Source organism: Nelumbo nucifera, chromosome 2 (genome assembly GCF_055504915.1).
Source record: "Nelumbo nucifera cultivar China Antique chromosome 2, China Antique-T2T, whole genome shotgun sequence".
NCBI classification, from domain to species: domain Eukaryota; kingdom Viridiplantae; phylum Streptophyta; class Magnoliopsida; order Proteales; family Nelumbonaceae; genus Nelumbo; species Nelumbo nucifera.
In genome coordinates, this window is record NC_142650.1 from 61,752,838 (window position 1) to 61,764,801 (window position 11,964).

Below are 11,964 nucleotides of genomic sequence, written 5' to 3' on the forward strand. Positions count from 1 at the left end.
TGGGCAACTATTTCATATTTTCAAATTGATATATTACCATATAGGTTCGAGGAACACTAATCCATAGCTAACACAACCATGATATGTTTCAGTGTTCATTCTCATTCTATTTCCAACATGAAACAGACATAATAGTAACAAATGGCAGGCTGCATCTGAATGTGATGTGGAACAAGCTCTAATACCCAACGAGACAGAAACACCCCTTTCAAGGGTAACACCAGAACCATCGAATCCTCTCAACTGGACTCAGTTTTCTCCAAAGCTGCAATGCAAAAACAACCGTCAGCAGTAATTTTACAGTAACAACCCAATATTTGTAGATATAGGAGAGAGAGATTACTGTTGTAGTTAAGTAATTTCTCGATAAGGTCAACATGAGTCATTAGCATTCTTCTGCAGCAGTACCGTACCAATCCCAATGCATCGAGGGCATCTCTGCATACCGGCAATAAGGTTAATTAAAAATACCCCACCTGTACGTTGGAGCTAGGAATTCTGAGTGGATTGAACAGTAAAAACCCCTAGCGAGGCTCAATCGGAAACTAAACAATATGTTTAGACAGTTGATAAAGAAAATTAGATGACACTCGAAGTGCATTTGTGTCTTTAAAAAATGTCACTTCAGCTGATTAACAAAAGGTACTGGATTGTCACATTTTGAAAGTTCGGATCCTGAATTGTCGCATTTTAAAGTTTGGGGACCAAAGTATAAACCCTTAATTTAATGTTTTCTTTCTTTTTTCTTTCTTGCTTGCAATGAGGGTTTTATTTGATTAGGGTTTAGAAGCAATGTAGGTTCAAAAGAGACAATGTGCTTTGCCCTGCCATAGATAGGGCAATAATCGGAACAAATTCGAATCAGATGTACCTCCATCTGAGTTCGATCTGATTAAAGACATCTAACATCCAAATCTGATCTGATCTATGAAATGATGGATCTAATTCGACTACATCGGATCAGTTGGATTATCTGACATCATGTGAATCTAATTAATATATTGAAGTCTCATCTCCAATATGGTGTGCTGTGGCACAGAGACCATAATCAATGAAGGCAACAGTGAAGAGTGAACTATCTTGTTCTTTGACGATCCTCCAATAGATTAGTCCCCGTTGTTGGACATTCAAGTGAGATATGGATCAGTCCCCGTTGAATTTCATTTGTGGAAGCAGAACTTCATGAAGAAACCACAAGTACAGCTCTCAACAATATTGATCAAGCAAAAACGAAAGAATCTTCAATTGTAACACATGCAACCTAGACCTTTGGTCGACTTTGATTTTGGTGTCTACTGCCTAAACCTTTTTGTTTTGGGAAATTTATGGTTTACTCACAAATTTTTATTGGTTTTCTCAAGTATTGTCTGATACCCCCACCTATGCTAACATTACCTCTCCTTGTTTATGATCGATTCCCCCACCTGTCACTGTTCCCAACTGTACAAACTTATAAAAACTCCTTTTTTTAGGTTCAAGTCTCTCAACTCTTCAGTTGTAAAAAGACAAAAGATAATAGGTTATTGGGTTATTTGCCAATGGCATTAAAACTCCTAACAATTAATAGAAAGAACTTTAGAAGGAATGGGAACAGCTAGTTAGAAGGGAAGAAATTTACTAGAGATAAAGATCAAGAGTGAGATGGTTGAAAGGAGACAATAACTCCAGATTTTTTCACACTTATGCTTCGGGAAGGAGTAGGAAGAACTTTTATCTCTAAGCTGAATCTGAATCAGAGGGAAGTGGAGAATCCTGAGGAAATTTTGGAAGCTTTCCTTTCCTTTTTAAAAAACCTCTACTCCAAGGATAGTGAAAACCAGTTTACATAAAACAATTGGGAAGGCACAAGCCTATCGACTGAAAAGAGGGATTGGTTGGAAAGAAGCTTTGATGAGGAAGAAGTTAAAAAGACTATCTTTAGCATGGATGGAGATAGGGCTCTAGGGCCGGATGGCTTCCTTATTCTTCTCTTCCAAAAGTGTTGGGAAATTGTAAAGTCAGATCTTATGGATTTTTTCAGGGATTTCCACAAATTGTGGACAGCATTCTTATTGCAAACGAGTGTGGAAGACAGAAAATCTTCTAGTATCCCGGAGGTCCTCATGAAACTTGATCTGGAAAAGGCATATGATAAAGTGGATTAGGACTGTATTCTTGATTGCTTAAGGCTAAGAGGCTTTGGTAGAAAATGGATCGGGTGGATTAAAGGTTGTACTGGTTCTCCTTCATTTTCAGTACTGATAAATGGTGAAGCGAAAGGTTATTTCGACGCTAGTAGGGGTCTAAGACAAAGTTGCCCTCTTTCCCCCTTACTATTCACTTTGGTGATGGATGCATTTAATTATCTTTTTGATAAGTCCATTCTTCTCAACTTGGTGAAAGGATTTGAAGTGGGCAGGGATAAGATTCACATCTCACACTTACAGTTCGCCAATGACATAATCCTGTTCTTGGATGCCTCCACAACCAACATCACAAACACTAAAATGGCAATCGAATGTTTTGAGCTTATCACTAGTTTGAGGGTTAATTTTTGCAAAAGTAGTATTGTAGCTTTTAATTCAATGGAAATGGAACTTCTAGAAAATTTCAAATCTTTGTTGGGTGCAAAGAGGGGAACCACCCTATTTCCTACCTTAGGATGCCTCTTGGAGGAAATCCAAAATCCCTCAACTTCTAAAGACCAGTGGTGGAGAAATGTGAGAAGAAACTATCAACTTGGAAAAAGTGTTATCTCTCAAAAGGGGGTAGGCTTACTTTCTTAAAGGCCTCCTTATCAAATTTGCCAGTCTACTTTCTTAAAGTCAGAAATCAGATTGAGAAGCTTCAAAGGAACTTTCTTTGGGAAGGTGGTGGGAAAAAGAGAAGCCATTTAGTTAGCTGGAAACAAGTATGAAGGCCTAAAGAGGAAGGTGGTTTTCCTCTCTTAGGCAAATGGCTTTGGAGATTTTTGAAAGAACCCAATGCTCTTTGGACAACTGTCATCTCAAGCATATACGGACTAAATGCAAACGAGTGGGATTGCAATCTCCATTTGAATAGGATAAAGTCCACAAATCCTTGGAAAGGTATTTGTTCCATTCATACTTCTTTCTTTCCTTTTATAAGTTATAAAGTGGGAAATTGTTGTAAAATTAAATTCTGGAAAGATCTTTGGTAGGGGGATTCCTAGGCTTTTTAACCTTTCCCTCGACCAAGAAGCCACTATTTCTTCCTGCCTTCCAAACCAAACTGCCAAGAACTCCTTAAGCCTCCACCTTAGAAAACCCCTAAGGGACTCAGAGATTTCTGATTTAATAGCCCTAATTCAGACCCTCAAAGAAGCCTACATCTCCCCCTCTTATTCTGACACCCGAATCTGGACCCTACACCCAAATGGCGAATTCTCTTCTAAGTCTATGTTCAGGGCTTTGATCGCTGATGAACAGCATTCCTCCTTTCCTTATAAGAAAATCTGGTGTAGCCACATCCCTTCAAGAATTTGCTTCTTTGTTTGGGAAGCTTGTCTCCAAAAAGTAAATACTTGCGATGTCCTGTAAAAAAAGCTTTTGGGAAGACACTCCATATCTCCTCATGTTTGTATTCCATGCCTCAACGAAGGTGAATTTGCAGATCACATCCATTTTCACTACAGGTTCACCCAAAAGATAGGGGTAAAGTCTTTTGGCAATCAGTGCTACATGCAGTGTTGCGGGGTGTTTGGGATGAAAGAAACAATCGTCTCTTTGACAATAAAAGCAGAACCCTGGAGGAATTAATCTCAGATATTACTTACCTTGGATAGTGCCTTAGGAACCCTGGATTAGCTGGTATTGGAGGTACAGTAAGGGACGAAAGGGGCAATATATGCTGGACTTTTAGTGGTCCAATTGGCTTGGCTAACTACACAAAGGCTGAAGTGATGACTGCTCTCACCGAAATCAGGATAATAAAAAATTTGGGAATTCAGAATTTGATCATTGCAGGTGATTCAACAAATACAATAAAATGGTTAAGAGACAAAGAGGAGGGTCCCTGGAGACTGAATCATTATTTGACAGAGGCTTGGGATTCTTTGGACTATTTAAATGTTAACTTAGTTTGGATTCCTAGGGAACAAAATCATAATGCAGATGGCCTAGCTAAATTTGGTGTGTATTTGGAGCATTTGTATAGCAACAAGCTTCCTCCTCTGTAACTTGTAGGGGTTCTTCCCCTGCTTTGTATATCTTCCCATGTTCCCTCTCTTCATCTTAATGAATTCTGGTTAAATTTTCTCAAAAAAAAAAAACATATTTATATTATATATAAAAAATTGCTAATATATAAGTTGGACTTTATCAGATTGGATTGGGGTACATCCGAATTCAATCCAATTATTAATCAGATGCTATTTGCCCTATACAAATCTGATCTGTTAAAGTCAATGTTTTAAAAGGTGTGGGAGGCATGTCTGGAGGAACACCTCTAGGCAAGGTGTCTCTAAAACGCCCTGAGGTGTATGCTAGAGGCGTTGATACCTCTAAGGTGTATGCCTTAGGTACAACAGGCGTACACCTCATATGCCTTTTTCATTAGCCGTGCTAGAGGTGTACGCCGCATGCACACCTCGCAAAAAGACAGAATAATGAGACCCTCCTTCCTCATTTAGCTAGTGTTATACATCTTTGTTCTTCTTACTATAAACAATTTTTATTAAAATTAAAAAAAAAAAGGTCCTCCTTCCTTCCTCCTCATCCCCTTCCTCTTAAGGAGACGTAACTTCTTAATATAAAAGATTTTTATTAAAAATTAAAAAAAAAGATCCTTCAAAAGATCTTTATTAAAAATAAAAAAAATATCCTTCAAAAGATTTTTATTAAAAATTTAAAAAAAATCCTCCTTATTCTTCTTCCTCCTCCCCCTTCCACCTCCTTCCTCCTCACTCCCTTCCCCTTAAGGAGGCTTATGCCTGGTGTTCGGGAGACTTACACTTCTTATGTTCTGAACTACACCTCACACCTCTAGGTAGTTGAATGCCTCACATCACGCTTCCATGTTTTAAAACATTGGTTAATGAAAATATTTCATTCAAGTCCAAATTAATTGGATCGGATTTCAGATCAGACCACAGATTTTCAAAGTCCCTTGACAGCCCTACTTGTAGATATAGGATCTTGCTTTAGTCTTCTTACTACCGAGACAAGTGGGATATGACTGACTAAACAACAAAAACAAAATTCTGCATAGTTCACTATATCCAATCAAAAGTCAAAAGGCATAGAAGCTTGGCAAGGTGGTCAACGGTTCTAAGTCTGCTGCAAACAGGTCTTACTTAGAACTGATGAAACATAATTTTTTCTAGATGGTGGGCATAGTACACGTCTCATACTTGTTTCATATTCTGACATTCAAAAGCTTCTAGTGAAAAAAAAAAAAACATCTCAATTTCCTTAGGTACAAGTTAGCATAATACACTGCCTTATGGATTCTAAAATAGAAAGTTCATAATGATACATGACATTGCTGCATTTATCCATGTGATGGAGAGCAAGTTTGACAGCTGATACTGATGCGAGGTGTATGAAATAGGGATAAAAGTTCTAGTGTGTGTGTGTGTGTGCGCGCGTGTGTGTGTATGTATGAAAATTCTGGGACAAGGTTCAAAGTATCGAAACGTATTGGTGTGTATTGGCTGATAATATTGTATCGGAGACCCCCCGATACACCCCCACAGTTGGTGTTTTGGGGTCTGACCTGGTTCAGGGGGTAGACAGGCCTTAAACCCAATCCCCTTGTTGTGTGTGTGTGTGCATTCATACATACATTAAGAGCCCAAGAAAAGTTTCAATGTCTTGAAAGAAAATCAAGTTCTTATATCTAGCTTGTCTCTTTCACATTTCTTTTCTATTTCCTTCTTATGTTCCTTTTTCATCTCTACTCCTACGCTTCTACTATTTTTTCCCTATCCAAAATTGATTCTAATATTACTTTTCCTCTTTATATATTTTTCTATGACTACCTCTTAAAGTGGAACAAATTCTATAGTTTTACTCAACACTAAAACTAAAATATGAACAGGTCTACTAATAAGCCCTTTTACAGAAGGAAACTAGCAAGTTAATGCACTCAACAACAATACATCCATAAGTTCTTCATCACAAATTTAATTTCTCATGGCTGACGCATGAACCCAGCAGAAACAAAATTCTCAAAACGGAGTCTCCTTGTCCGATGAATGTTTCCACCTTTATTTATAAACCATGTAACTGTACTAATAAAGCATCCCACTTTGTAATCCAAAACATTGTTTCTGTTGTTTGCAACTTGTAAATTATTAAGTTTAGGCGTTTCCCTTTCTCCGAATATACCGCTACATCTAGATTAAACATGACAGAAATGAAGTTATTTAGCACGGCAACAAGTACAGATTTTGCAAGCCATTGCAACCATTTTTTTTTATTTTTTTTATGTTTTAAGGACAAATCTCAGAGTTCTCAAGTAAGTGCCAAGTAAAAATGAGTAATTCAATCCCAACTATCCTACTCAGGAAGAAAATGAGGGCTACTGCCAAGAAGGATACAACAGCTTCTAAATAACACAAAGCACATACCATTTTTAACTTTTAAAATCCACAAATGTAAACATAGTTTCCTCACCCTTCGGTGTAGTCGGCCTGGAGAAGATCAAGATACGTATCCCACTTGTTGCCGATTACCTAAACAAAACCGAAGAGATGATTGTAAAATCTAGGTGCGATTCCAAAGGCGAAACTCGAGGAGAAGAATCAGCAGTATAACTTACTCTATTACAAAAGGAACTAAAACGAAAAACCAGATGAGAGAACAAAAGAGGGAGAAAGAAAAAAATAAATAAATAAATAAACCGAAAAACAAAAATCGCAGCTTAAATCAAAAGGCTCAGAAACCCTAGGACATTAGTTGATAGATAAAGACAAGTTACCTTTCCACAGGTGAAGCAGCGAACAGGAATGATCATCTTTCCTCTTGCCCTAGTTTTCGCGCGCTCGAGTCTCTATCTCTCTTCTAAGTTCTCCCAGTCGGACTTTGGAGGATTTATATCAAACCGCAAACGAACGAACCGGCGCTCTTTCTTGAGAATTGAGTCAAATGTTATGACGATGTAGCATGGGCCAGTTTATTTCTAAATTCTTAACGGACATGGGTCGATTTATTGAGGTTTTTCCAACCGACCCGACCTGGTCGGGTTACCTGAATTTGAAATCGAAACCGACCTAGTGTTAAGCAAAACTGACCTAATCGGTTTGAGTCGGGTTGGGTCGGTTTCGGTTCTAAGTTCAACCATGCTTGATAGAAACTCAACTGCAATATATATGTGGGGACTGTGGCACCACAATATGTGAGGTAGTGAACGCGGGAAAAGCCTTGTTTTTGATAAACAGGATATACCTCTAGTCCACAGTTTGGACTTTGGAGAGGAGAAGAAGAGCAAAACCCATATATAATAATAATGCCTATTATAGAGATATATATGTTATATATCTTTTCAGTAATTAAGTTTTATCTCCAAAACCACCAACATATCCCTTTGATTATATATTCATTTTGAAGTTTAATTGTCTTAATTGGGATTTGAGTGAATTATGTAGGGAGATTTCAGGACAGTTAATTACAATCATTAATCTAGCCAATGTAATAGATTTGAAGAGGGACAATTAGTTATGGGGGCTTAATTAATTTAAACTTCATAAAGGGACAATTAGTCGGTTCGGTTCGGGTTGATTTCAGTTTTCACACAAGAAAACCGAAAATCGACCCGAACCATCGGTTTATGATGTTTTACGATCCGAAACCAACCCATGCTGAAGATAACCTGACTGACTCGGGTTGGGTCTATCTGGGTTGGTCGGTTTGGTCGGGTTGGGCCTTCTTATGAACAACCCTAGACATTAGATGGTCGTGAAAAGACAAAAATACCCTTCAAATTTTAAATAGGCAAAAATTATAGAGAAAAACGGTTCAACCCAGTGTCAGAATTTTTATATTCAAAGTACAGTTGGCATCGGTGCCAGCTCGAAATTGATGCCAATTTACGGGTGGGCATTGATGAATAAAATGGGGGGTTTTGACATTTTGAATGTTTATAGTTTTGTAGTGGAAATCAGAAATCTACATTGGGCTGTTCGTACTTTTCCAAAAATTACTAAACCTTGAAGTCTTAGAACTAGGGGTGTTCACAGGTCGGGTTGGATTGGTTTATTGGGGTTTTCCCAACCAACCCGACTTGGTCGGGTTACCTGAGGTGGAAACTGACCAAACCGACTTGGTCAGTTTGGTCAGGTTGGGCATTCTTATGAACAGCCCTACTTAGAACAATCTTCTAAGAGTATTTACATTTAGGTCCAAAGATGCAAAACTGTAAATAGAATTTAGGCATATTTTTTAGGGGTGCAAATGGATCCGAAGTCCGATCCCATTTGTTAGATTTTGATATCCTCATTTTGGATCTTCGATCAAATAATATGATTCGATTAGTAATTGGATCGAATTTGGGTCACCCCCTATTCGATCCAAGCACATATATATGCTATTTATTTATTTATAAATATATTATTTATACTGTATTTTTGTAAATTTATTATATTATTTGTTTTTTATAAAAAAACATGTATATATAAAAAATAATTAAAAAGGTATTTGTATTTTTTTATTTAAAATGTTATATTTTATTTTTTAATATTGATGAAGGGAAATTTGGCCCGACCTCGTAACAGGGAGATGCGTGGACGTGACTTGGCATAAGTGACAACTCAACATGATCAGATCGGCACATGGATGTGACTCGACACAAGTGACAGATCAGTTCGCTACAAAGCAACATCGGGTACCCTGATACCCCCGAACTGAAGTCACCCTGGTATCGGATCGCGACCAAGATAACAATATCAAGTCCGCTACAGATCGAACCCGGACAGATGGACCACCTCGGTCAAGACTACCTCGGAACGAGTATACCTCAGCGCGAGGACACACCAGAACCACCTCGGTCCCAAGGCACTTTGGCATTCATATCAAGTCATATATGAAGAACACGAGCTCAGGCAGCTTGCCACTAGTTAGCTCGCCACCAGGCAGACCGGTACCTTACATGCAGCTCACCTCCCATTCAGGCCGACTTCCGCGTTACAACCCCGAGGAGCTCACCACCGCACTCTGCATTTTACGGGATTATGACTTGTAACGGTTATATTAGATTACATACTCCCCGATTCAGACGGGAGTGGGCAATCTTACCGGTTGATGGCATTTTACCCACCTAACACGCAAACGGATCCCATCACAGCGAGGATCCAAGAACTACTCCACCAACCCGCGAGGACTCCAGTATATAAAGACTTCACCCCCCCAGGGGCGAAGGTATGTTTTTTATATGTGTGTATGCGTAATCTTTGCTTTCTAACTCACTGATATCATCTTCAAGCTCTCTACTACTACTACTGAGTGCTAACTTAGCCATCGGAGTATCCCGCCGGGTAAGCCATCCCAAGATCTCTAACTCATCTCTTACAGGTTACCCAGTCCCTGCTGTTGCTAGCAGCCAGATCGTCTTCAGCAGGGAGCAGCCGGATTACGCCACATCAAATATTTTATTAAATTTATCCAAATATCCTACTTTCTCATCGGATTTGAATTCAAATCCATAGAGAGACTGAGATCTGATATGAAGATCTGCCCTCCATAGTATCGGATGGGATTCAGATATACCATGATTTGAATCCAGTCTCATCCGTTTGCATCCCTAAATTATTTTTTCTCTTTGCATTACAGTTAACGTTTTCCTGGTTTGATAGACCCTTCCTTGGTTTCCAATCATTGACGCAATGGAATCCTAGCTGAGATCTACAAGGTTGAACGTTGAATAGGCTACAGAATGGGTAGATTCAGTTGATTAGGTTTTGCCTAGAAATCCATAGATAGACCCTCTTCCAAGCTAAATGGCATTTGCTTTCTTTGGTATCCAATGCATTACCTGTCTATCACGGGGTTTGATTCGGTGGAGCTTTGGTGTTTCAGCCAAGGTTCAAAATATCGATATATGTCGATATGTCAGTTGGGGCGTATTTGCCTATATATTGGCTCCCTTTTTATTTCTTTAGTTTTTAAGTTTTCAAATTGGTAGAAAGGGGTTTGATTTAAGGCCTGTTTACCCTTTCAACGAGGTCAGATCCCAAAACAGTCCTTGTAAGGGTGTATCGAGAGGCCACCAATATGATACATATAGGCCAATACGATCCAATATGTATTGAAATTTTGAACCTTAGTTTCAGCCAGTTCTATTTTATGCTTGATAGTTTCTCAACTACAGAAATACTTTTGACGAAGATGAATGAGACTTCTATGAAATCCTTGGTGTTCCTAAAGATGCTAGCCAAGATGACAACAAGAAAGCTTTCATGTGCTGGTCAAAAAATACCATCTAGATGCAAATAAGAACAATCCTTCAGTAAAGAGAAAGTTACAAGAAATAAGAGATGCTTACGAGACTTTACAAGTAAGGCTGCAACTTAGGTGGGGTTGGGTCGAGTTGATGTTCAATTTAGGGTTGAAATTTATGAATCCAACTTTATTTTGGGTTGGGTTAGAGTTGACCCCTTGGGCAATCCGACCCAACCCGAACCCGATTCTATAGTTATCATATAAATATATGTTATATATATGATATCATACATTGATTTGTCTAGATGCATGATAGTTGTATAGCTCCTACCACATACCATCATTTATTTCTTTTAAGATAATCACTTTACTTAATTGAAAATACAAAAACCTTAATAACATTTTTTTATGCTTTTTTGAATCATTTATTCTTAATCTCCTCTTTGTTGTTTGCCACCCATAGCTTGTTGCCCATAAAAGATCTATTATAAGTTATAACTCATAATAAACTATAATCATTTCAAATGCTTTTTTTCTTGAACTTTGTACTTAAAGAACCAATAAAAACATTAACAAACAAATACTAATAAAACATAGGATTAATATATATAGTGAAAGTCAAGTTAAGATCTGAGATTAAGAAGTTCTACGAAATTTTAAGGGATGGGAATATGGTTGGGCTGGATTGGCTTAGGGTTGAAAGAGTTTGATTAGGGTTAGGGTTGGGTAGGTTAAGGTTAAAGTTGGGGGTTTAGAACTTAGGGTTGGCCTTAACTCGACCTAACCTAGCCTGACTTGCAACCCTATCTACGAAACTCTGAATGTAGGACAGAGTATGATAGGGGTGTGCACTAGAGACTCGGGATGGTGAATATGTTGTTGTAGATATAAACGACATTAATTATTCTTATCACGAGAATTCTCTGATTCATTCCATAAAATTTTCTGAGTTCTTTAGAGATGAAATAGAAAATTTTGCTACAGATATACAGGTGGATGTATATATATATCCCTTGCAATTCCTACAATGGACGTGGTCACCCAATTGATGCCATGCTCAGGCCTCAGAGTATGCCTAGCCTGTAAAGGCATTGGAAGAGTTACACTTCTTCCATTCACATCAGCATATGCAATTCTTGTAAAGATCGGGTCAAAATATGATGGAATAGTGAACCACAACACCACATGTAGAGGATATGTGGTGGTTGAGGTGTGAAGGAAGTTAGCCCCCCGTGGCTTATTAGTATTTAGTCGGGGTAAGTTAGTGAATTGGTAAATTGATTATGATTCGGGTGTTCATTTATTGTTATATTTGGTCCCATAGTAATCAAAGGTTTTGAAGAGTATTAGTCACCCTGATATCTAATACCCTCTTGCAAGGTGGACAAGCAATTTACCTGTGTGCCATAATACTCTCTCCCTTTTACCTCTCTCTTTATCTGAATAACTTGTATCACATAAGAACATTGGAATCTCACTTACTTGGATAAATTTTACTTGGGGAACACTTGCTCAGATAGATATAGATGTTGATTCTCATATCAACATTACATAAGCTACAATGTCACACATGAAACCTTCTCCCCCT

General features: G+C 38.2%; 1 protein-coding gene across 1 annotated transcript; it reads right to left on the minus strand.

The window, feature by feature from the left end:
* Positions 1-7,068, minus strand: LOC104586911 (DNA-directed RNA polymerases I, II, and III subunit RPABC5). The gene is made up of 4 exons (XM_010244301.3): positions 6,922-7,068; positions 6,618-6,676; positions 344-438; positions 1-265 (listed from the first exon to the last, which is right to left on the minus strand). Exons 1-4 carry the CDS (start codon positions 6,955-6,957, stop codon positions 240-242), a joined length of 216 nt encoding a protein of 71 aa, XP_010242603.1. The 5' UTR covers positions 6,958-7,068; the 3' UTR covers positions 1-239.
* Positions 7,069-11,964: the final 4,896 nt, after the last annotated feature.

Excerpts from the sequence above, each read along its gene's own strand:
- LOC104586911 (XM_010244301.3), bottom strand. The coding sequence starts at position 6,957 with ATGATCATTCCTGTTCGCTGCTTCACCTGTGGAAAG. Across the intron at positions 439-6,617 it reads CAGGCCGACTACACCGAAGG|AGATGCCCTCGATGCATTGG; the intron begins GTGAGGAAACTA and ends GCCGGTATGCAG. Across the intron at positions 266-343 it reads GAAATTACTTAACTACAACA|CTTTGGAGAAAACTGAGTCC; the intron begins GTAATCTCTCTC and ends TTTGCATTGCAG.